Source organism: Neophocaena asiaeorientalis, unplaced genomic scaffold, assembly GCF_003031525.2.
Source record: "Neophocaena asiaeorientalis asiaeorientalis breed wild unplaced genomic scaffold, Neophocaena_asiaeorientalis_V1.1 scaffold185, whole genome shotgun sequence".
Taxonomy (NCBI): domain Eukaryota; kingdom Metazoa; phylum Chordata; class Mammalia; order Artiodactyla; family Phocoenidae; genus Neophocaena; species Neophocaena asiaeorientalis.
Window position 1 is genome coordinate 1,876,547 of NW_020171809.1, and position 24,802 is coordinate 1,901,348.

Consider the following 24,802-nt stretch of genomic DNA (forward strand, 5'->3'; position numbering starts at 1 on the left):
AAAATGTGATCATCGTTAATTCATTGGGGGAGAATGTAGCTCTTCTGGAGCCCCCAGATGGGCAGCAGTTCTGCTAAAACACCGCCAGATCCCACTGGAATGAACCCATTTGTTTCAGTAGATGACGCTGGCTATCGTGGTATAAGCATGAAAGGCATTTCTGTTCCGGGGCCATCTCTGCTCTGAGTGTCTGCAGCCCCTCAGGCCGCACTCACACGAGCAGGCTGTCGTTCGTGCCGTTCAGCCAGTGGCACGACTCGCCCAGAGCAGAGGCGGCAGCGGTGGTCCCCGAAAAGCCATGCACAGCAGCCATGTGCCCCGGAGCGATGGAGACTCGCCCAGAGCAGAGGCGGCAGCGGTGGTCCCCGAAAAGCCATGCACAGCAGCCCTGTGCCCCGGAGCGATGGAGAGTTCTGGGACAGCACACCTGGGGACCCCACGATGTGGTGGCACCGATCCGTGGTCTCCCCCGCTAGTGACAGCCCCCTGGGTGTTGCAGTGGGAAAGCTCCATTTCCCCCTTTGGGGGAGGTTGCCGGGCAGATGCCCTGCAGCGAAGCGGGTTAGGGAGGGAGGGAGGAGAAGCCGGGTGGGCAGGCGGGTGAGGACGCGGGGACCGCCCAGCAGTAGCCGGTAGGGCAGGGGTGAGGAGGTGCTCCTAGATCCTCCATGGGGGAGGGGATGGGATCCGAGGGTCGGGAAGTGCCAGGAGCCATTTCAGGAGAGGGCCTATCCTGGGGAGGCGAGACCAGCTGGGAGGCTTCGGGAGCAGCGGTAAGAGCGCTGTGGGCCCAAAGGAGGTTGGGGGGTGAGAGCAGAGGTCATGGTTGACCACACTGGGGTCTTCGGACAGTGGCCACAGTGATGTGAAGAGATCGGGGCAGCCAGTGCCAGGACACCCCGTGAGTGGTGGGGCAAGGTGTTCAGGCTGGCAGGAGTAGAGGCCGTAATGATGTGCTTGTACGTGACGGGGAGGACGGAGCCCGCAGGATGGGAAAGTGCTGGCGGCTGCCGGGGAGGGGTGGTCTCCGCAGAGCTGCCCGTGCCAAGAGGTTGGAAGGGAGAAAGGGCTTCGGGGAGGAGGGGTCAGCAAGGAGCACCTGGGAGCCGAGAGGGGCAGGTGGGGGCATGCAGGGTGGCTAGGCCTGGGGGCAGGGTGCCAGAAGGGGCTGACACGCGCTCCCTGGTGAGCAGGGCGGCTGAGACCTGGCGGAGGCTTGCTTGCCCGCGTCCAGCGTTGGGTGGGGAGCTCCCTCTTCCCCAGGGGACTGGGCCGTGCAGGCTGCAGTGGGGAAGGACTCGTCTCAGCGGAGTCAGCCGGGGATGGGTTTGTTTGCGTTGGGTTTGGCACCTTTCTCGTTTTGTCACCCAAAACCAAACCAGATCATGGACCACATTCACTTGCTGCATGAAGGCAAAACTTTGCTGGAAAACCAATCCAGCAAAAAACCAATCTTGATAGGGGAAGAACCTTGACCCTGGCTTCGTGCCACACATGACAGTCAGCTTAAGTGTCATGGACCTGAATGTAAAAGCTAAGTTGTTAAAACTTCCAGAAGGAAACATAGGAAAAAGTTTTCATGACCTTGGGGAAGAGGTAGGCAAAGACGTCTTAAAACACTAAAATCTTCAACCATAAACCAAAAAACATAAACTTAATCAAAATGTAAAACTTTTCACTCTTTGAAAGCCACCCTTAAGAAAATAAAAAGGCAGGGCGCAGGCAGGAAGAAAATATTCGCAATGCATGTATCTGACAGAGAACTTGATCCAAAACATATAAAGACCTCCTACAACTCAATAACAAAACAGGCAACCTCCTGAAAAAGTATGGGCAAAAGACATGACCCGATACCTCACAAAATAAAGATGCAAATGGTCAGTAAGCACATGAAAAGATGGTGAGTCATCCGGGAAATGCAGTACACAGCAAGATGCCCCCTCACACCCAGTGGGTTTGAAATTGAACTAACCCAGTGTTGGCCAAAGCGTGGAGGCCCTGGACCCCTACACGTGGCCAGTGGGGATTGAAGTGGCACAGCCACCGGGGCAGTTTCCTATGAAGGTAAACATACTCCCACCTCATGACCTGGCCACGCTCCTAGGTGTTTCTCCAAGAGAAGTAAAGTCTTCCATCCAGGCAAAGACTTGTGTCCCCATGGTCATAGCAGCTTTATTCATTATTGCCAGAGAATGGAAGCAGCTGAGTGCCCGCCAGCAGGTGAGTGGTGAAACACAGCGGCACCTACTCCCTGGTCTGCTGCTCAGCGAGGCCCAGGGCTGCCCGCCAACACCTAGAAACGTTAAGCTTGGTCGAAGACGCAGAGTCTGTGCCTTGCGATGCCTTTGCCAGCAGTTCTAGGGTCAGCACAGCTGAGCTGTAGTGACAGGAAGCCAGGCGGCAGGGGCTGGGGGTGGAGATCCCTTGCCAGAGGGCAGTGGGCCTTCTGTGAAGGTGGCGCTGCTCTGTATTGTTACTGGCGTGGTGGTTCCACGATGTACACGTGTGAAAACCCCCAGCTTTAAGCTCATCGTGTGAGACTGTGGTGGCTGTCCTTGGGGCAGCCACCAGCCACGTGGGCTCCAGGGCATTGAAGCGAGCTGTTCGGATTGAGACAAGCTGTGAATGTCAGACACGCCGGATCTCAGAGCCTCGTGGGAAAAAAGAACGGGGACTATTTCATTAATACTTTTTAGATTGATTATGTGTTGAAATGATAGGATTTGGGATAAATTGGGTTAAGGAGAACACTGAAGTTGACTTCACTGCTTCCTTTTGGCTCGTGTGCACGTCTGTGAGAGAATTTTAAATTGCATTTAAATTGAAATTTTAATTGTAGCTGGTGTTACGTCCTTTGGACAGTGCTGGTGTGAGTGATTACAAGCTGTATTTATTTTAAATCACCTGCATAAATCTGAGGTAATAGGAAAGGCCAATGGTTGATAGAATTGACATGGCCGAATTTGTGTTTAGCTTTATTCTGTATTACAATCAGGAACGTTTAGAAAGAAAACAAGGCATATTTGTTTTTCCATCTTCATCAGGGAGGATTGTCTTTAAGACAAGGTGCCCCTCCCATCAGCCAGGGTCACAGCAGAGACATACCCTGGCTGCTTCCTCCCCTGGCGGGAATGAAGGGTTGAAAACCTAGAAGACGATTCTGGTTGGGGCTGAGTTAGACACAAGAGAGGCAATTCAGGTTCTGCCCCCGGGGTACAAGGGTGGGGTGTGTGTGTGTGTGTAAGTGTGCGTGCAGCCAGGGACAGGACTTGGCGTTGGCTCACACGTCCAGACTCTTGCTTGCTGGGGGCAGGTGTGAGCCCTGGGCTGTGTGATGAGGGACGGGTGCCCCCCCACCCCCAGAGAGCAGGTGGCCTGTGTTTTCCTTGGGAGCCCTGAGCGCGGGGCATCTAGTGATGAGTCGGTTTCCCTCGGTTTTGCGCGGTTTGGGGAAGCCAGGCTGCTGTGCGTGACATGCGTCCCTCTTGACGTCTGGATCCATCCGCGCTGGTACCAGCTGGATCAGTCCGGCTGCCTACTCTGGGCCACACTCTCTTGGACGACGCAGAGCAGGTCTGCTGAGAGCTCTCAGGCCAGCACACAGGCAGATTCATGCCAGCTGCCTCCTGTTCTAGCTCATTTTAAGGCTGGACAAGAAAGTGAGGATTTGAATACTGACAGCAACTCAAGAGATCAAATCAGAAGAGAAAATCTATTAGATCTTAAACAAATAGCTTCTCCAACTTCTGGCTTAATTACAAACAAACTCTACTATTAAAGTATAACTATAAGAGTTATTATTACCTATAATATTTTATTAATCATAATTGTCTATTTTTTTAAATCATGTAATACACACCCAGGCCTTTCCATGTTTCTTATGAAGGAGAAAGTGAACTCTTTCCCAGGTTAGAACTTGGCACTGAAGGAGAGGTTTGGAACTGGCCAAGGCCATGCTCCCTGGAGGATGTGGCCTGAAGATGTCAGATGCAGAGAGAGTTGCCCTCAGACCTCTAATGGGGTTGTGCAAGGGTGGCCCCCCGAGGTGAGGCCTGGCGGCACGACACGAAGAGGGCACAGCCAGCATGAGGGTGGCCGGTCCGGCCCTGATCCCCGGCCCTGGCCCCCTTGACATGCGTCCCGATTGGGAGGTGCTGTGCCCTGGGCAGAGGGGATGCGCAGCCTGGCAGGGCGGTTCTCAGGGGCTCTCTGGGCGCTTCCCATGATGCTGCCAGCTGGGATCCTGGGATTGGGCTCCGTGATCACCACGTTCTCTGCACCGGTTTGCTCTCAGATATTTAAATATCCACCTGTAAGCATTTAAGTGCTCACATTCTTAATTCAAATAACACCAGGTGCGTACATGTGGAGTACTGTGTATTCAAATAAATAGTCTTAACAAATTCCACATAAGTAAGTTGGCAAATTCGTTTCAAGTCATTAAGCAGATTACACAGTTTAAAGACTCACAGAATTCATTACACCTTCTGAGCCTCCAGTGAGGCCGAGCAGAGGCAGCCGCACCCCCAGAACGTTTGCTGACGGTCAGGCGCGGCCGGCACCCTCCTCTTCCCGAGGTCTGATCCCCACATTCAGCCTCCTCCTGGCGGCCGCCCCTGTCCAGCCATTTCAAGGATTTTGCGTTGTGCCCGGCTCCTCATAAAGCAAGTACATTTCATGAATCAGCTCCCAGGGCAGAGGTGTTGCCGCCAACCCCTCCCTCCCCAAGGAAGGGGAGATGGCTGGGGCCACCGTCCCCGTGAAGGCACTTCTGCTGAAGGGAAGTCCCCACGTGGCTCCTGCCCTCAAGAACCGGACATCACCAGCACTGTCCCCGAAGTCCCCCGCCAGGTCTCAGCTGCGTCCGTCACACCTGTGTCCCTTGCACCTGGAGCCCACCTGTCTCCCTCTGTCCCCTGTGTCCTGAGGACCGGCCCCTCTGTGGCCAGTGGTGACAACCCCCACCCCCACCAGCCTGAGAACAGACCCGGTCAGGAGACACCCGAGAGGAAGAGGCTGTGCAGAGCCCAGGCACCGGGACCACGGGCATGCGGTCGTGCCGGCCTGCTGTCCCCGGCGCCGAGGGCCCGGCACGGGAGGCTGCAGTCGGCGTCTGTTCGCTTGTTCAGTGTTGGTTTTGTGTCGTTTCAGTCTTGCCCCAGAGAGGAGGCCAGTCTGCCCAGGAGGCCGACTGCGAGCTGGGCTGGCGCGTCAGAGGAAGGACCGGCGTCGTGGGGACCTGTGCAGGGCTCCCGTGCGCGCTCCCTCTGCACGGCCATGTGTGCCCGTGCATGCGGGTCACTAAGCCTCTGTCCTGCCCATTCTCTGCAGGAAGACGCAGCACAGCTCCCTGGACCAGAGCTCCCCGCCCCAGAGCGGGGCGTCGGTCTCCTACAGCCACCCGGTCCTGGGCATGTACGACGCCAAAGATGACTTTCCTCTCAGAAAGACAGGTCGGTGCAGGGGCTGCAGCGGGTGGGGAGGGGGTCCCGGGCGGGGAGGGAAACCTGTACGAGGAGGGAGCTCACCGTGTCCTGGGAGGCCCCTCAGGTGCGCGTCTCAGGTTACGTCAGCAGTTCCCTCACGGACCAGAAGGATAAGCGTGTCAGACACAAGCAGGGCTCCCAGGGCGCTTGGATTTCCTCCTAGCGGTGGTGGTTTAAGCGGCAACGCCTTTTAAGAAAAATCAGACGGGCCGTGGGCCATGCGTTAGGGCGGCAAGAAGGCCAGGGGCCGGAGGAGAGGTGTTTCCAGAAGCTTTGCCCCCGAGAAGTGAGGGCCTGGGCTGCGGAGGGCCAGCTGCCCTGGTCTCAGAGGTGGCAGGTGGAGCCCACGGCCGCAGGGCCGCGTGGGAGATGCCGGGCGCCTGCTTCACGGAGTGGGAATGTGCGACACAGCTTTTTCTTCGTGAAGACGAATTTTGTTTCCTCCAAAGGATTTTGGTCCATTCTGGACAGAAACGCTCTAAATCAGCTTCTTCACCCTGGGGATGAGGTATTGGGAGCAGGGCCGGAGGCTCCCCTGCCGCTCTGTCCTAAGGACAGAAGACGTGGGGCCTCTCGGGGGGCAGAGCTGCGCCCCGGAGAGCACATGGTGTAGCAAAGCCTGAATGGGAGCCGGAGGTGAAGGGAGGGGGAGTTCAGCTCAGCCTCCGTGGACTTGACCCTAGCACAGGTGTGGGGGGCAGGGGCCCCAGGGTGCAGTGGGTCGGCAGAGGCCCCCCCACCCCGGCCCCCCGTGTCAGAGGGGAGGCGTCTGCCCACGGGGCGGGGTTTCATCCAAGGTGAAAGCACAGCTTCTGTCCTCTTCTCTCCAGTTCGAGTGCATGGCTGTCACCCATGGTCCCCCAAGAAGGGCGTGGTGGGCTTCACCCTGAGAGCCTGCGGGCTCCGTAGAAAGGGGCGTCTGTCGGCACCCAGGCCGGCTCCCCCAGGTTGCCCTCCACACCCCCCTTCTGGAGCCTGGGGCTGAGATCAGCCACGCTCCAATCAGCAAAACGGGGGGCCTGTGCTTGGAAAGACCCTGGCCGAGGAGACAAAGGCCGCGCCTGCCCCAGGAAGCCTGGCCCTAGCGGGAGTGCAGCTGGGGTAGCAGGGCTCTGAGCGAGTGGGCGGTGATCCTGCAGCCTGGCGGGTCTCTCCCGCCTAGTTTGCAGCTCCGTGCCCCAGGACAGATAACTGAGGCTCTCCTGGCCTCAGTCTCTCATCAGTAAAGTGGGTACACTGGGCGCACCGTGCTTCCTCCCGCCCTGGGCGTGGCAGGTGTGGTGCCCACGGCCCCTGGAGCAGCAGACTCCGGAGGACGCGGAGAACTGGGCTCCTGGCCGCCGGGCGGAGCCGTCCACCTCCCTCAGGGCCCTTCCTCTCTGGAGAGCACACCTGTCCCTTTCCCCGAGGGAAGCAGCTGTTCACAGGAAACATTGGTTGGTTGCTGAGATACGGGAAACGTGACGGGTTTCTCTCCATCGCTGGCTGAAGCCGCCCTGCTTCACGAGGGACGGCTTTGCAGTCAGCCTGGCCCTCACCGTCCAGTGTCCTTGGCAGACAGCCTCGCCGAGCGAGTTTGCACATCTGTGAAATGGGGCCGCAGTGCCACTACTTCAGGGGTGGATCCGTTGTGGCGCTGCTGCCTCAGAGGGCAGGTCGGGGGGCGGGTGGGGGTCAGGAGCAGAAGGGAGGATTTGGCCGCTCGTGGACTGTGCGCACAGCCTCCAGTGAGGCCACCAGGGACACGGAGCCACGCCCTCCAGCCCCTCCCCAGCCCTTCCCTGTCAGCATTCCCTTGGGGGTGGCAGGGTCCAGTTTGTAGAGTGAGCATGGGGCATACCTGTGGCCCATTTTACCCAATCCAGGCACTGAAGGCCCCTCAGTGAGCCTTTACGGCCCCGCTGTCAGCGACTGCCGTCCCAGTGGTTCCTTGATGGCCCCAGGGGACAGAGTCCAGGTCTGCAAGGAGCCGTGTGTCTGTTACCAGCCCAGGGCTGGCAGTGGCCCCTGGGTGGACACTCGCACTGGGTGCCTTGCCGGGTCACAGGACAGTAAGCCGGGGTCCTCTGGGTTCCTGGCACTTAGCCTGCAGGGGGTGCGCTCACTCCAAGGCAGTGCCACGTGCCCGAGCCCATGCAACGGCTGCCAACCCGCCTGTGTCTTCCCTGCGATTAGTGAGCGAGCAGTGGCCAGGTGCTTCCTGGGTGCCGGGCCCTGAGCTGGTGTGGCAGGCGGGGGGGACGGGCCACAGTCCTCAGCCTCCTCCAGTCCCACCAGAGGAGGTGAACGGCAGGGTCCAGGCCCAGGGTGGACGTCAGGTTCTGCCTGCGGGGCCCGGCCAGGGAGGGGCCCCGGGCACGTGGAGGGCAAAGCTAGGTTTTCACCCCAGTACAGATGGAGTGGACCGAGGCCCCATCTCAGGTCTCAGCAGAGGCCCTGGCCCCACTCCTCAGCCTGCACCCCAGCAGGGCCTCCACCGCCTGACAAGGGTCTGCCGGAGGCAAGGCGGCAGGCAGTAGCCGGTGGAGAGCCGGGTGTCTCTGATCACTGTGGCCGCATGTGTCAGTGCGTACGCGAAGCTCTCCCTGCCTCCTGGTGAGCTGAACAGTCGTTGTACCAGTTTATTTTACGTCCACGTGTAGCGTGGGTCGAGGTCACCAGGGAGGAGGTCACGGCCGCCTTTGTCACACGTGATGCGCGTCTCTGCAGTTTGGGAAGGGGCCGGTCGCCGCATGGTCCATGTGTTGTTCTGTTGCAGTTTGCGGAACCCGTGGCATCCTGGTGGCCTGGGCAGTGGTGGGCAACGCCCGCACCGTGCGTAGTTGTACCTGGGTGTCTTTTATATGCGTCAGGTACGGGGTGGTAGATGCCCTGCGGCTGTTGCTCAGGGCCGGGCCAGGGAATCGGCCCTTTCTGAGCTGCCCGGGCAGGGAGAAGGGGGTTCACTCCACAGTGCCTGGCCCTGCCGGGCCCCCTCCACTTCCGGCCCCCGCACGGGGCTTTTGTACTGGGCTGTCTTCCATCAACTTTGTGCTCATTGAACAGTAGGTGTGAAAGTGCTCAGAAGGTTTTCAAAAAGGCTTTGTTGTGCTTTTCCAAGGAAACTTGCAGAGATGGCGAGTATGGTCAAGTACTAGGCAGTGTTTACGCTGAGAAGGGCCTCGCTTCAAACTTTGATTTCTATCAAACTTGGACTCCTCCTCACTTGAGAAGTGAGACCTTGAACGAATCTTTTTCAGATATACCTGAGCTTGACGGCCACCTGAAATACGCCGTTGAAACTACTGAGTAGGAAAGAGGGTGTAGGAAAATACCAGTCCTAAGCATCAAGTAGAGTGCTTTGTTAATTAAAAACTCCCAGAAGGAAGGCATGCGTACGACAAATTAGGACATAAGTAGAATGCACACGTGTGCGTGTTACCCCCCAGAGACAGCTCCCGTTACGGGTTCGGCATCTCTGCGCAGATGTGGTCTATGCCTGTGTGTAGGGTGTGCGTCTGTGTGTGTGTGTGTGTGTGTGTGTGTGTGCTGTGTACGGACAGTCTCTTTGTCAAGAAAAACACCTGCTTTGCCCTTTGGCTGCAACTTTATTTTTCAGTTAACACTGTATCGTGGGTACCACTCCATTTCAATGTATCAAGAGCAGAACCTTTTTCTATATTATCCCAACATGCGAAGATTACAGCAGTTGTAACAGTTTTCTAGATTTTATTTTGCCCACAAATACAGGTCCCTTTGCTCACTGTTTTTGTAGGATAGACTCCTGAAAATGGAGCTGCCAGTTCAAATGAGTGTGTGTAGGGTAAAGAGCCGAGCACGCGGGGCCCTGCCAGCCGCTTAGGAGAGGCCCCTCCCCCACGTCACTCGTGGGGTCACTCGAGCAGGTGTGATGGGTGCGGAAGTCACAATGTCTCTGATGTTTCAAAGAGCAGTTCTGTCATCGCTAGTGGGGTTTGGGTGTCTCTGTTTACTTTCCATCTTCCCTACCGGGGAGTAAGCTGAGTGCTGTGTTGCAGAACCCCTCTGCCGTGCTCCCACGGTGCAGAGTGGCCGACGCCCCTGAGCCAGGCGGCAGGGGTGCCGGCCAGACCGTGTCTCTCTTGTCCACCCCCTGTGCCCAGCGTCTGCAACCATACCGGTCACACAGGGAGGGGCCCTAAATGTCCAGTGTTCAAAGGCAGCTCACCCAATCGCTTTTCTGTCAGCTGGTTTTTTTATTCCTTGTTGCTTTATACGTTCATACCAATCCTGTCTCTGTCACGTATGCTACAAAAATTTTAGTATTCTAGTCTGTCTTTTGTCTTTCTAGAGTTCTCTTTTTATTGTTATCGAGGGAAATAAATGTCCATAAATCAAAGAGCCGCACAGGCTCACTCGGGAAGCAGCTGACCCACCCTGCCCAGCCCTGCCCCAACCCTTTCATTTGCTTACTTTCCTGTGTGCCTGGGTTGTTGTTGTTTCTTAATTGAGGTACCGTTGATGTACAGTATTGTACACTGGACAGTTTTTAAAGGTCATATTCCGTTTGTCGTTACTATAAAACGTTGGCTGTATTCCCCATGTGTCCCTGTACTTGCTTTCAATTCACCCCCACGCTTTGGCAGATGGGGGAGCTGCTCTTCCAGGGCAGGTAGTCCGCAGCTCTGCTCCAGCCCGGAGGCCCCCCGCGGCCCCTGGGCCCCGCTGCACGGTGTCCTGGGAGCCTCGGCCTCTCTTCCCTGGACTCCACGTGCTCCTTGTGTGTGGTCTCCTTCATCTTGGCTGTGCAGCTCTAACAAGCTTTCTGAGAAATGGCGCGTGGCATGTGAGTGTTTTGAGTCCTTACATGCTGGTAAATGCACTTATTCTGGCTCCCACGTGATGCATGATGTGTTGGGTCTAGAAGCCACTTTCCTTCAGGACTTTCAGGTCCTCATCTCGCCCCGGGAGTGGCCCCTGCAGAACCCGACACTGCTCACAAGGTAGACCCTTGGGCCCTGCAGCTCTGGAACCTTTCCGGACACCCCCCAGCGAGGGGCTGCGGGCCACAGCGAGCCCACGCTGACGCCTTTTGGGCACTGGGTCTCCTCTGACGGAGCAGCACACCTCCAGTTACTTTGCCAGTGATTTTCCCTGCTCCGTTTGCTCTGTCCTCTCCTGGTGTTTCTGTTAATTTGATGTCGGGCCTTTTTACTCCCAATTTTCAGATGTCTCAACTTCTTCTTCAGATATCTCCTTTCCGCTCTTTCACCTTTGTTTGAAGCGTCCTTCACTGTCCTTTCAGGATTCCAAAAAGGGCAGCTCTGAGCACACACACTCTCTGAATTCTGTGCCACTGCCCCCGCCATGTGCTGGGCACCCTTGGTGGCTCAGTCTCTGCTTTCCTCACTCGCTGCTGGGCGTGATGTCAGGACACGGCAGTGTTGCTTCCAGACAGACTGACCTCAGTGCCCCTGAAAGGGGCCCCCACTGGGGCCGGGGGCCGCGCGCTCCCTTTTGTGGGCGCTGCACTGCCCTGGATCTCAGGAGCAGCTTCCGTCCCCGGGCCGGACATGTGTTTGTGGAAACCCTGTGTCGGTTCAGCTGAGATCTTAGTAGGAAAAGAGTTGTTGTTTCCTTGCCTGTTAATCTGGTGGGGTTTGGGCTTTCTTTTTTCTTTTTAAATAATGATAAAGTAAGAAACTCAGTGTAGAAATAGAAACAAATGAAATGTGAATCTACAGTTATCTCAACAATGTAAAAATAGTATCAAAAACAATAGAAGTGGATCCTCTAGCGGGTGGGGAAGGCTGCTTTGTAGTTGGATCCTTTCTATCTTTCGACATGAAAGTCTTGCCAGGGAACCTTGCTTTATACACAAATATGCTGCAAAGCAGAGGGTGTTTCTCCCAGAACCAGTGCCTCCAGAGCAGGTTGAGCCTCTGGGAAGGGCTGGCACCTTCCTTGCCCATCTTTGATTTCTCTGGGGAGCGTCGTTTAGGGGGCCTGGCTTCTCTCCTCTTCCCAAGATCCACAGAGCAACCGTCCTTTGCCTCCCAGCCTCCTTCAGGGTCACCCGGCAGCTGGGACCCCCAGCCCTGCCTGCTGTGCTCCACAAAGGGCAGAGTCACAGTGGCCGTGAGACACACACATGGCCCGGTTCTTATAACCCAAACCAGCTTACGTCCGATTCTGGGGGGCATTTGGTTATGTTGCTTGTTGCTCTAGACAGCAGTAAACTTCCTGTTCCAGAAAGATTAAAAACAGCAGGGTGGCTGATTAAAAACAAAAACAAAAGGTAAAAACTCTCCAGTTTGCAAATCCACAAGTAGTAGAAGCTTGAATGTAGTTGAGTAAAGCCTCGGAACACACGTGTCTCCTGGGTGGTGGTCTTACCACTGCCCTGGACTCCCGAGCCGCCTTCCTGTGTCTGAAGGCCACCGGGAGGACCCGGCTGTGTGAGGCTGCCCTCTTCCCAAGACGGCCCACCCCCAATGTGGGACTGGACTGGCCCGCGGGCGGGAGTGTCGGGGCTCCAGGCGCAGAGGCTGGGACCACCGTGGGCTTAAAGATGCAGGTTTGCAAAGGGCTCCACGCACACAAGCAGAGCTGTTAACCAAAACCAAACCAAGCCTAAGCACCTGTGCCCAGGGGTCAGGTGAACACCTGCAGGCAGCATGGCTAAGCCTCTCGCCGGGACGGGTTGACCTTAGCACCCTCTCGGTGGCCAGGAGCTTGAGTGGGCAGCTGGCTCCTGGTCTGTTACGTGAGGGAGGAATTTGTTATTCTCAGGTGAACGGGAAAGTCTGTAATGTAGGGGTAATAGTAACATTCGTGGCCCAGAGCCCCAAAACCATCCCCGATGGCCGGGTTTCCTCCCAGCTACTTGTAAATGCAGTGGCCGCTCCAACACGTATATAACCCTCTGTCCGCAGACAGGTTGCTAAAGGCATCAGGTGCATTTGCGTCAGTGTTTGGACTGATGGATGGGGCTGGACGTCTTCTGCCTGAGGCCTCAGGTTGCCGCCTTGCTCCAGCCTGGAACAGTTCATCTGTGTTAAGCTAATATTTACCCAATGAGCATATTCTTACACAGCCCACGAGATAACCGTGACCCCAGTTGTGTCTGCCTGCTTGTAATGGTGTCTCCTTTCCGTGCAGCATCTGAACCCAATCTGAAATTACGCTCCAGGCTAAAGCAGAAAGTGGCTGAAAGACGGAGCAGCCCCCTGTTACGCAGGAAAGATGGGCCAGTGGTCACGGCTCTGAAAAAGCGTCCTTTGGATGTCACAGGTATGTTCGCGCAAACCCGGCTGCCCTCTGAGAGGCTCTCCTGTGCGCTGTCCCTGCAGCACCGAAACCTGCCTCTGCGCATGTCCCCATCGCCGCCCGCCCCCTACCCCAAGGGCTCTAGTGCCCGCAGTGCCAGCCCCTGGAGTCCCAGGGCCACGGTTGGCACCCCAGCAGGGGGTCTCAGGCCCGTCCCTATCCCTGTATGGCGTGTCCTGTTCCCGACCTTGACCCAGCCGACCTTGACCCAGCCGGGCAGGTGAGAGCAGTCAGACCTCCTGACGTCACAGGAGACTTTCAGGAATTTTAAGTGGAGGCTTCTCCGAAGGTGGGGTTTTAACTGATCCTGCCCTCTCAGTGGTGAATGCCACGTTTCCTCCCTGCCCCACTGCCCATTAAACAGTGTCTGAACCGCTGGAAAGCGTAAGAATCTTCCTGGGAAGAGTGGGACGGACAGGGGCGGGGGAAGGAGGAGGGAGCTTGGGAGTTTCCGGGTCTCCGTTCACGCACTGCTCTCGGCCTCCACCTAGCGGCCGACTCGGGGGAGCACACCCACCAGGCAGAGCCTCGTCCTGGGATGCACCCCACTTCCCGACATACACCCCAGTCCCTAGGGCGCACCTCACTTCCTGGGCGTGCACCCCACTTCCAGAGGGCGCACATCCACCAGCCCTAAAATCACGGGACAAAGGGGCTGCTCAGGCGGCCTGGTAACAGGAGGGGCGGGACCATGTTTGCACCAAGTGCAGGGTTTGGTGGGAAAACCAGGGCTCTCGGCAGCGTCCTTCAGGGTCAAGTTCCCTGGGAAGGAGGAGGGGCTCCTGGGTGCTGGTGCTGGTGAGGGGCCGGGAACCTCACCCTCAGATTTGAGTCCAGGGTCTGGGATGGGATGAGAGCCGGAGTGCCCTCACCCCTGTCCCGCAGCCCGGGGCTGAAACCCCTAGTCCGAGGGTCTGCCCCTGGACTTCATGGGTTTGTGTGAAGCGGAGCCTGAGGCCTCATGCCCGGGGGCCCATCTTTGTCATCGTGTGCTCATTCTGGTAGAGAGATCAGGGAAGGGTCACCTCAAGGTCCTCTGCCTGGGGGATTCTGTTCAGACTCGGGCCTCGAATGACTTAGAGCGTGTGTCTCACCACACGTGGGCCTCGTCTCTCTGGGGGATGCCAGGCCGCGGACGGCGGGCCCCTGCGTCTATTTCCAGTCCCGCCTCTGGTGGGACGCAGTCCCCTGCGGCTTCTTTCTGAGCGCCGGCTCTGGCGTCCGTGCTGTCAGCCTGTGACTGTGTCAGGACCGGGCTGGGCACCAAAATGGTGAGCTGCGTTCTCACCTCCAGGGAGCTTCCAGTCTAACTCCAGAGCCCAGATGTCACGTGTGGGGCAGCTAACGCACCACACGCGGCCCCAGCTTGGCCCTGGGCTGTGTTACCCAAAGAGGGCACCACGAAGGCAGCGGGGCAGGGCAGCGGTGGAGGCCACACCGGGCCCGGGGAAGCTCGACGGGTGGATGCAGGCAGCACAGAGATGAGGGATGGATTTCCCGGCCAGCACACCTCCCGGCGGCTGGAGAGGCAGGATGCTCTGAGCAGAGCTGGCTTTCCCCAAGACTGGAAAATAAGGAGTTCCAGGCAGGGAGGCTCCCAGAGAGAGCGGGGGCACCTCCCCCGGGGTACTGGGGAGGTGGTGAAGGTTCCTGAGCAGGAGAGGTGCACAGCGTCGCCGAAGCAGCTCCACCGGCTGGTACAGGGGGACGGCGGTGAGACGGGGGCCAGAGGTGGCACTGAGATGATGGTGAGACAGGTCCCGGGACGTGGCAGCGTCACTCTGCCTGTTCCCAGTCCCCCGTCAAAGCCGTGCCCATTAGGGAAAGCAAACGAGGGAATCAGCTGCCCCTCCAACACTATCCAGAGAAAATTGCCGTTAACATCTGAGCATATTTCCTTCCAGTCCTTCTTCTGTGCATTTGTCACACGCCCTGTGTACACTTGTATCCTTTCTCCCTTGACGTTAGTCACTACACTTTCTGGCACCTTTAATGGTATTCCATCGTGCTGAGACAAAGAATATCGTGACGGTTACGCATTTCTATTTATTTTCTTAGACCAGATTCCTTGAAGTGGAATGAAAAAATAATCAACGTTCTCGAGTTGAAAACGGGTGAAAGGTTGGAGAGATAGTATATATAGATCTTTATTGCCCCCGGAAGTTGTTGTGCTTTCGCACACACACCTGGGAGAGTTTATCTGCCGAAGCTGCTGACACAGGCCCGCTTAAAGGAAGGTGGGAGGGCCTCACCATGTGGGCGTCCGAGGCAGGGGGATGGCTGCCGTGGGGGTCGGGGAAGCAAGCCCTGTCTTCACGCGTGAAGTGTGACACCTGCCAGCCCGGTCAGGGGGGCGCGTGTGAATGTGACTTCACTGGGCGGAGACCAGGCTCTGGATCTGGTGGGAGGAGGGAGGGGAGCCGGGGCCTGAGTTCACCATCGGTGCCCCCGAGGGCGGGGCGGGCCCTCGAGTGGACAGGGCCACTTGCTGCCAGGGTGTCCCCAGGGGGACAGCTGCTCGGTGGAGAGGATGAGAGCGCTCACGGTCCCCTGGGTTGAGGGGGTCGTTCATGTGCCCTTAGGGTCAGGTCTCCTTCCCCGAGTGAGCCGGGCCTGTGGGGTTGGGCGCTGGGGTATGGGCACTGCCATCCACACCAGCACCCTCAGGCTTCGCACTGTTACCCTGAGTTCGGCCGGAACCAGGCTTCAGAGTCCGCCAGGCCCCACGGGCAGCTCCGTGGTCTCGTGCGCTGGAGGGTGGCCCGCTGAGCACCCCCGGCGTGCCAGCTTAGGCAGGTGGCCCAGGCCTCCCCTCCTCGAGCCTGGGAGCCCAGATCAGGGCAGTCTTAAGTCAGCAGTGCCCGTGGTCAGTGAGTACTCAGGAGGGAAAGGCAAGTGGCTCAGGCTGGCTCCCTCTGGAAGGTTTTAACCAGAGGCTGCCATTGATAAACAGCGTTCAGCCAAACAAGACCCTCCTATTACGTCACGTGTTTGCACACACAGCAACAGTGGCTCCTTGGGAATTGAGGGGCAGACCCGGCTGGGACACACGGCCGCCTCAGTCCCAGCCCCGATGCGTGGGCTGGGGCCACTCCCCCCGTCACAGCTACCTGGAGAGTGTCTTGGGGTGAGTTTTCAGATAACCCTGATCAATGACAGAAGCCACCAGCTGTGCTCTTCCTTGGATGTTTGAAAAATGCAAAGATTAGCTCAAAGCAAATGTTGACCGAGGGGGCTCTATAAGCAAGTACAGTGAATCTGACCTTCCCCGTTCACAGTCCTTCGGCCTCTGTGTTTTCTTGCCTTTTGTTGTTAGAATACCAGTAAGTGTCCAGGGTCTCTTTTTCTGGGCTTACGATCATCCTGAGACTTTTCAAAAGGGGAATAAAGTTGTGTGTGCACAGCTTTGAAGGTGCCAGTGGGGCCTCCACGAGCCACAGGCTTGCGAAGCTCACAGGGGGTCGCTAGCAAAACAGAGAGCAAGGAATTAGCTCCATGGCCCTTGTTTGGGGACCGTGGTCCTGTTCTTTCTTGCTGGGACTTCTGCCGTCAGCCAGCTCAAAGCAGAAGTGCAGCTTTGAGGACAGGCGGTCAGCGCAGCTCAGGGCCTCGGAAGCTGTGTCCTTGCCTGACCTGAGTCAGGCTCACAGGTGTCTCTCCCACCCCCAGACTCGGCCTGCAGCAGCGCCCCGGGCTCCGCACCCAGCTCACCCAACAACAGCTCTGGGAATGCCAGCGCGGAGAATGGGATCGCGCCTGCTGTCCCCAGCATCCCGACCGAGGTCAGTGCCCAGCGCTCCTGTCCACGTCTGGTTTTTTGGCTCCAAAGAGCAGTTTCCAGCTGCCCTTCAATCTTGACTGTCAGGGGCAGCATTTCAGAAGCGTCTCAGGAACCAGGAGCCTCTGACCACAGGGGTCAGCGACCCTCACCTCTGCCGGTCAGACCCCAGGTGCGCTACAGGTTGAGAGGGATGTGGGTGCAGAGAGAGTTCCGGGAGAGCTCTCTCTGGGGGGCTGCTCCAGCCAGGTGGAGGGGCCCCAAGGCTGGCTGCAGGTCGTGCCCTTGACCAGACCTCGGTCAGGGCCATGTTCCGGGCCGGAGGTTCCAGAACCTTTGCTCCATATGCATTCATTTCCCTCCTTATTCACTTTCTCTCCCCCGGCTCATCCCACAAGTGTCTCTGGAGCTCCTGCCTTGTGCCAGCCCTGTGCCAGGCACCCTCCCCCACAAGGGCCGGCTTCCAGTCGTCTCTCCCGTGCCCACTGGGATGGGCAGGTGCCGACCGGTATCAGGGGCCCGAGGGCGGGGGCGACCGCTGGGGAGCCGGCTGCACACCTCGTTTCCCTGGACTGAGCCAGCGGTGCCGTGTCCTTCCTGCTCAGACAGTCCTATTGACTGCAAGGTTCTCATGAGGTTTTTTACATTCCTTCCAACGTACAGGAGGCTATAATTTATCAAATACTGATATTTACTTTCTTCCTTAAGTATTTAGAAATGAGTCCTGCCCTTCCAGAGGGTTGACAAGTCTTAGTTGGAGGACACAGGCACACGTGTCCACTCCATTTTCATTTCCAGTTTCTAGACACTTAAGGTATAAGCAGATTTTTAGAAACTAAGATGACTGCTGGAAATGATTTTTTGTTACTGCCTCTAGCCTGCCGAGTCCCCATTTTCTTTTATTCTTTTCCTTTATGTGCTACTTCTTTTATTACCTGTGCATTTCAACCTACCGGTTTAAATACTTGTTTACATTATTAAAAGTTTTAACAACGCTTCTCTGTGAGACTGAGTTCACAGCTGAGGTCTACCTGTAATTAGCCTTAGAACTTGGCCTAGAAATCGCTACCTGGAGTGAGATGTGAATGCTGGGTGTGGCTTGTCAATAGCTGTCGTAGATCCTGATTTTATCTAAAACGGGCAGTTATGTACCTAATGGTTCATATTGTAGAGATGCCTTATTTGGGCGGATGCCAGTTTAAATTATGTTAATTTTTACAAATCACATGTTAATGTAAATTAAGCTACTGCAGGTTAATAGATGTCAGAGGAGTCACAAGAAATGTAAAGAGTGCAGTTTTCCTGTTTTGCATTAGATATTCATTGTAATCATGGGGGTAGTCTTTGAAAATTTGATCACAAATGGATGTCCTTTGTGGATTTCAAGTATAGTTAGAACTGGACATTCTCTCTGAGACCTCCATTCTGTCTGCTCCCCTTCTCCAGTCCAGAGGTGAGGAGGGGTGCTCATGCGGGAGCGAGGCCCACTGGCCCGGCGCCCCCTTTCCCTGCTTGACTGAGGGACTCTCAGCATCCTCCACACCTCCCCCGCCCCGCCTACATGGAGGAAGCAGGGCTCCCCTGACCCTTGGACAGCCTCTCTCCAGGGGAAGACATTCAGCCGATGCGGAAAGCCAGGTGTGATTCGGGGGCGTGCAGAGGGCATGCTGCCCTGGCCCTGGCCTTTCTGGGCAGCTGGACAGCTGAGAAGCACGTCCTAGGGCAGATGGAGATGGCCGGCACCGGAAATGCAGACAAATCGACATACCAGGCAATTCCCAGAAGGCTGCTTTAGTTCTAAAAATAAACCAGGTAAAAAAAAAAAAAAAAAAAAAGCCTTGGTTATAGAGAGGAAATGACAACTTTCAAACATTAAATGTTTGCTTATTTTGTTCCTGGACAAATCCAGGAACAAAATCGTGCTTTCCTTGGCAATCTCAATCACTTTCTCTAAATCATAGCTTGCTGATTTTTTTTGTATCTAGAAAAAGGGCTACTTTTTAAAGTAGCCCTTTAATCATTACTGTACAATTGAATATGTGAATGAACTAAAGGTGGCCGCAGCCATCTCTCTGGGGAAGATGCACTAACTTCCCTCCCAGGTGAAGAACGCCGGTCCTTCCTGCTCTGCCCTTAGAGCATGAGGACGGAGTTTATCACGTGCGTGTGTGTGTGTTTCCAAGTAACACCAAGTATGACACCATTAAGCCACCTAGGAAATTCTGCAAAGCACCGAATACCTGCGCACATGCCCTGGGGTGGTAATCGCACAGTCCTCTGACGGACTTTCCAGCCGGGGCTACAGGTGGCCTGCCATTGTTTGTTTACAATAACTTGTGACAACTTGCAGCTCATGTTTTTTTTTTTAACCTTGCAAATGAAATTTTAAAGCACCCAAAATGCTTCTCATCCTTAATTATATAGTCCATGTGAGAAGAGCTAGGAGAGAATTGGTTAGATGTCCGTCGCTAGTGTTATTTCCCATGACACCACCAGCCAGCGTCACGGCAACCACCTTCTCGGCCTCTTCTTCCTGTGCCCTTGGCCCCGCACACGTCACTGGGCGTCTAGTGAGGGAGGATACCGTGTGAATAGGACAGTGTCCTTTTAGCAAAGAACCTTCATTCCAGAAGCAAAAAGATGTGAAATACGACAGCAATTCAAGTCCTCGGGGACTGGTACTTAACCACACGTGATAAATAAGTTCCCAAGTCATCCACAAGATTTTTCCAACCTGAACGTCCCCACGTGTAAACATGCCCTCATGGATTTATCCTCTGACACGCTGTAGCACAGCGTGGACGCTGCTGCAGAGAGCGCTCCTGTGGCCAAGTCTGTGTGCGTCCAGCTTTATCTCCTAAGGGTGCATCCTGAGGGTGGAGTGGGATTTTAGGATTTAAGGTTAGGTCCGGTTTTAAGGCTTTTGACACGGATTGCCAAATTGTCCTGCAGAAGGAGCACACCGATTTATGAGCCAGCCAGCAGTGTGTTTCTGTTTCTCTGGGTCAAGGTGCTGTAGTCGTATTTGAAAATCTTTGCCAACTGGATAGGTTTTTAAATGTTTTTAGATTTTTAGGTATGTTTTTAGATTACTGATGATGTTGAGTATTTCTTTTCTGTGAGTTTTTTTCTCCATACGGGTTCTTCTTTGTCATTTCTCACTACTTGTTTGATTTGCATGTCCTTTATATATTGGTCTTTGTCTCTACTATACGTTGCCAACCTTGTTGTGACCATTATTTGCCCTTTATGTGACGGGATTTCTTTTTTTTTTTTTTTTTTTTTTGCGGTACGTGGGCCTCTCACCGCTGTGGCCTCTCCCGTTGCGGAGCACAGGCTCCGGACGCGCAGGCTCAGCGGCCATGGCTCACGGGCCCAGCCGCTCTGCGGCATGTGGGATCTTCCCGGACCGGGGCACAAACCCGCGTCCCCTGCATCGGCAGGCAGACTCTCAACCACTGCGCCACCAGGGAAGCCCGGGATTTCTTTTTTAATCAATATTTTCTTCTCTGGTTTCTACTTCTCATGATATGTTTGGAAAGACATTCCCGACTCTAAGAATATATTTTTAAATATATTGTCCTAGATTTTATTCTGATAGTTTACAACGATGAGTGAATTGAATAAGAACAAAACAAGAGAGTGAAGGATTGTGAATCAGGCTGCAGTGCTTGTGGCCTGCTTTGAATGCCGTGTTCGCCCCCGTGCTGTCCTCGTTAATAGATTTCTGTACCGGGGATCTCAAAACTGGGCGTGGTCTGCCGCAAAGTGTTTTCTGTGGTCGTTTTCCTTGGCAAGTGTCACCCGGGCTTGGCAGTGCAGAGCCTGTGTGATGGCCCTGTGTGCTCTGTTCCCAGACCGGCCTGGCACACAGACTCGTGACGCGAGAAGGCTCGGTGGGCCCGCTGCCCCTGTACACGTCACCGTCCCTGCCCAACATCACGCTGGGACTTCCCGCCACCGGCCCCTCCGCGGTAAGTGGGTGCCCACGGGTCTGGGTGGCAGTGGCGCGGGGTGGCCGTCCCAGGCCCCTGACCCCGGGAGCCTGGTTATGCCTCTCCAGGGGGCGGCCAGCCAGCAGGAGGCCGAGAGACTGGCCCTCCCGGCCCTCCAGCAACGCATCTCCCTCTTCCCCGGCACCCACCTCACCCCCTACCTGGGCACCGCACCCCTGGAGCGCGACTCGGGGGCGACTCCCAGCTCCCTTCTGCAGCACGTGGTCCTCCTGGAGCAGCCGCCCGCGCAGACGCCCCTCGTCACAGGTGAGCGTGCTGCAGGCCGCGTCAGGCCGTCGTGGGCTTCCCGGGAGGGATGGCGGGGTGGCTTGTCCCCCCCAGAACTTCTGGACTTGCCCCTCGCATGCCGGGCTGTGGCTGGATGGACCGAGTCCACTCACAGAGCCAGGCGCGTGGAAGCAGGAGCATCAGACACACCTTCTGGTTCATTTCCCGAGAGCGGGCTAGCGGCCCCTCTCATGGGTCTGCCCTTTGGGTCGTCGGACACGTGATGGAAGCCCAGGGCTGGCTCTGGCGGGCAGCGGGTTTCTATTAGCAGTAACATTTTCGTTAATGTGCCCCATCTAAGGGGTGGTTATATTTAGAAAAGAATAGCTTGGCTATGAAATTCGCCTAGCAACAGCAGTGTAAAAGTGTTACTTTCCGAGTGACGGCGTGCGTGGGGCTCGCCATGAAATGAGGGGGCCCTGCCGTAGGGTCATCACCCCGGGTCCAGGCACCACCCAGCGGGGTGTTCAGCTTCCTCCCTGGGTTTTACAGGGGCCTCCTGAGCCCTGAGTATCAGCGGGGCGGCCCTGACCTCACTCCCTCCTCAGCTGTTAGGTGCTCTGGTTGTGGTGGTGACTCTTGGTCTTTCATTGTTTTTAACCTTCAACCTCGCTCTCTCCCTCACTTCCCTGCTGGCCTGTCTGTCCTTCCTGGGGGTCTTGTGGGCCCTTCCCCGCCCCCTCCCTGATCCTGGGATCTCTGGAGTCACCCTACACTCGTAGGAAGGCCCGGGAAGCCCTGCCAGGGTCCAGAGCTGTGCCAGCGTGGCCACCACATTGAAACTGAAGGCTAACAGCAGAGGGAGAGATCTGACGGGGAGTCCCACACGCAATTCATCCGATGCTCACGTGGCCACTGGCTGTGGGGCAGTAGGAACGCGGAACACTCCGTCAGCCCAGGAAGCTCTGTCGAACAGCTCCGGCGTGGCGCGTAGCCCCAGCTCTCGGCGTGGAAGCAGCCTGCGTGGGCCTCCCTCTCTCCTCCCCCGCAGCACGCGGGGTGCCGCTCGCCCAGCACTGGCAGGGCCCGCACGGCGCCTTCTGCACCCACCGCCCTTTTCTCAGAGCCCTTCCTCTGCATCAGGCCCCACTCCGGTGCCCCCCGGCCCTCCTCCCGGGCACTCTGTGCGGGCATTTTCTGGGCATTCTTCCTTCCCCCCGGAGAACAGACGCTGGGCTTTCCTACGACCTTGCCACCCCCCGCGGTGTTTGATGCCGGAAGGTACACAGTAGACATTTCTGCGATGGAGCCATGTACCAGGAGGGGTGTCTGAGCAGAAGGGTCATTGCAGGTTTGCCCCTGGCAGGTTCCCTGAGGTTCCCCAGTGGTCGGCCCACAGACCTGCCCGCTCGCTGGTGGTCACTATGGACAGACAGACAGTGTCAGAGCTAGAACCGCATCATTTCACAAATACTCAGAAGCAGGTCCCTGTGGGCGGGGCAGCCTGGGCCCTCTCCCCGCCCAACCCAGCCGGCCTCTGCAGGCAGCTGGTCATCCAGGACAGAATTTGATCCTAATTTATACTGTGCCCTCATGCTTGAAAGTTTTACAACATATACTGAAAAACAACTGCTTTTGAGTTATCCTCAGAAACTCTCGTTTATGATGTAAGGGGTCATCTTTAGGTTCTGAACCGGAAACTGGCTGCCAGCTGACGGCTTTGCTACTGGAAGGTCAGGGTGTCCAGTTTTCAGTGATGCTGATCACTGCACTTGTCCCCGAGCATGGTAGCCCCACAGTTTTACCCTCCAGGGGCACTGGAGTCAAATTTGGGGTGAGTGGGATGGGGGTGACAGGTGAGGAACGGAGGCAGAACAAAACTGGGCTCCAGCCCGAAAGGCCTGCGCCCCGGGCAGCTCCGTGTCCAACCCAAGCATCGCCCGTGTCGGGGTGTGTAGGGCCTCTCTACCGTCAGCACACGCCCACAGCCCCGCGGGGACCGCGGCCTGCGTCCTCTGGGAGGCGTCGCCCGGTGAAGGCAGGCGTCTGCACTGTCGTCAAGCTGCTGGAGGCCCAGATCAGAGAGAGGGGAGCCCTGGAGAACCCGCAACGGCAGCAGGAACCGGAGTCCCAGCCTCGCTGGCCCACTTGAGCTCCTTGTTCCTGAGCCTGTGTCCAACCGGACATCAGATCTCCATGGAATTAGTATTCCCTCCTCTAGAAGCGAGAGAAGCTTCTCTGCGGGATATGATGTGGGGTCGGCCCAGATGACCCCAGCGCAGGGCTCTGCTGTCCCATCACCTGTTACACCCTCATTCTTGGGGGTCCACAGGAGCTTTAAAAACAACAAGGGATGTTTTCCAAGAAGGGACCTTTTCAGTAACTAAGTAGCCTTTTAATCCCATGAATGCAGCGTTGCGTGGCTGGTGTCCTTATCTCCATGAAATGGTTTACTCCCCCACAATACCTACATCAACAACTGATGAATTCTGAAAGACCTTCTTTACAACGATGCCGTTCTTTTTTGAAAAACTTTTCTGGAAAGCTGGGGAGAGAACGATTCTATTCTATCTCGAATACATTTTGAGTTATTCACTTTAACTTAGTAGCCAAGCAGACGGTAAAGTGTAAGATAACTTACCTTTCCAGAAAACTACTGGTTTGGATAAAAAGAGATGGTGGCTTAGGGAACTGTGGTTGATTAACTTTTTGAAAAGGTAACTAGGGACAGTTTTGCTAGGGCTGAGGGGTTTTTTCCTGTTGGCACAAAGTAGTATTTTTAATTCAGAAATAGCCCCCCTGAAGGGACCAGGAAAAGACTGAGAGTCCGTACCCACCGGGAGTCTCAGGCTCGACTAAACATGGCAACACAGCCCCCCTGGCTTTGGAGACCCTGGGGGGAGGGCAGGAGCCACCCACCTGTCAGCAGGGCCGCCTCGGGCAGGTGCCCCGTCGCGGGAGCCAGCCTCTCTGGGAAGCCGAGAGCTGGTGTGTCAGTTTACCTGCTGTTTCTCCTGGTCAGACACCCTGATCTGGGGTCATAGTCTGCCTGAGTGATGCTTAGATGTTGTTCAGGTGCCAGGGAACAGACACTCAGGTGGCCTGGGATGGGTTCGTTATACCCTTTTGCCCGTGGAACCGGGGAAAAATGGTAAACTAATCTAAAGCAACAATTTGTAAAAGAAAAAAATACTGGGACTTCCCTGGTGGCGCAGTGGTTAAGAATCTGCCTGCCAATGCAGGGGACACGGGTTCGAGCCCTGGTCCGGGAAGATCCCACATGCCGCAGAGCAACTAAGCCCGTGCGCCACAACTACTGAGCGCGTGCGCCACAACTGCTGAAGCCCACGTGCCCTAGAGCCCATGCTCTGCAACAAGAGAAGCCACCGCAATGAGAAGCCCGTGCACCGCAACAAAGAGTAGACCCCGCTCGCCGCAACCAGAGAAAGCCCGCGCACAGCAACAAAGACCCAACGCAGACAAAAATAAATAAATAAAAATCAATCAAAACTCATTAAAAAAAAAATACTGATGGTTGGAATACAAAGGAATACAGGAGGAAAAACGTTTACCTTCCTGGGTTTTGTGTGAAGAGGTTGCATTTTAAAACAAGATTCAAACACAGATTCAAACAAGACCCTGTCCCGTCAATATAGATTCTTAACTGAAAAACTTAGTCCAGGCACGGGTGCGGCCAAGCTGCCCTTTTCCTATCAGCTGGTAGCAAAAGCTTTCCAGAAATTCATAGAGATTTTGGCAATGTGCGTCAGGAGTTTTTAAAGTGTTAATGCCCTCTGTGTGTATAAAATCTATGCTTTAAGAGAACTTTAAGATGGTTTGATCCCTAGGGACCACCGATCCTCAGACCCTGGTTCTGTGGGCTGTCGGGAAGGAGCCTGCTCTTCCAGGACACTCTGGAGCCACCAGAACCCTGGCCCCTTCCTCAGCCGGACCTGGGCCCCCTCTGAGGGCGTTTGTGCCGGGACCATTCTCGTTTACGGCCTGGACCTGGGTGTCCGGGGACCAGA

General features: G+C 56.0%; 1 protein-coding gene across 6 annotated transcripts in view; it reads left to right on the forward strand.

The window, feature by feature from the left end:
- Window positions 1–24,802, forward strand: part of HDAC4 (histone deacetylase 4) — a 239,297-nt gene that overhangs the window by 156,107 nt on the left and 58,388 nt on the right. For 5 of the 6 annotated variants that reach the window (XM_024755628.1, XM_024755765.1, XM_024755683.1 and 2 more), the window contains exons 6-10: window positions 5,332–5,453; window positions 12,606–12,737; window positions 16,443–16,555; window positions 20,409–20,525; window positions 20,615–20,813. In XM_024755628.1, coding sequence (XP_024611396.1) covers window positions 5,332–5,453; window positions 12,606–12,737; window positions 16,443–16,555; window positions 20,409–20,525; window positions 20,615–20,813 — 683 coding nt within the window. The remainder of the gene's footprint in view (window positions 1–5,331; window positions 5,454–12,605; window positions 12,738–16,442; window positions 16,556–20,408; window positions 20,526–20,614; window positions 20,814–24,802) is intronic. The other variant, XM_024755907.1, reaches the window with a different exon arrangement.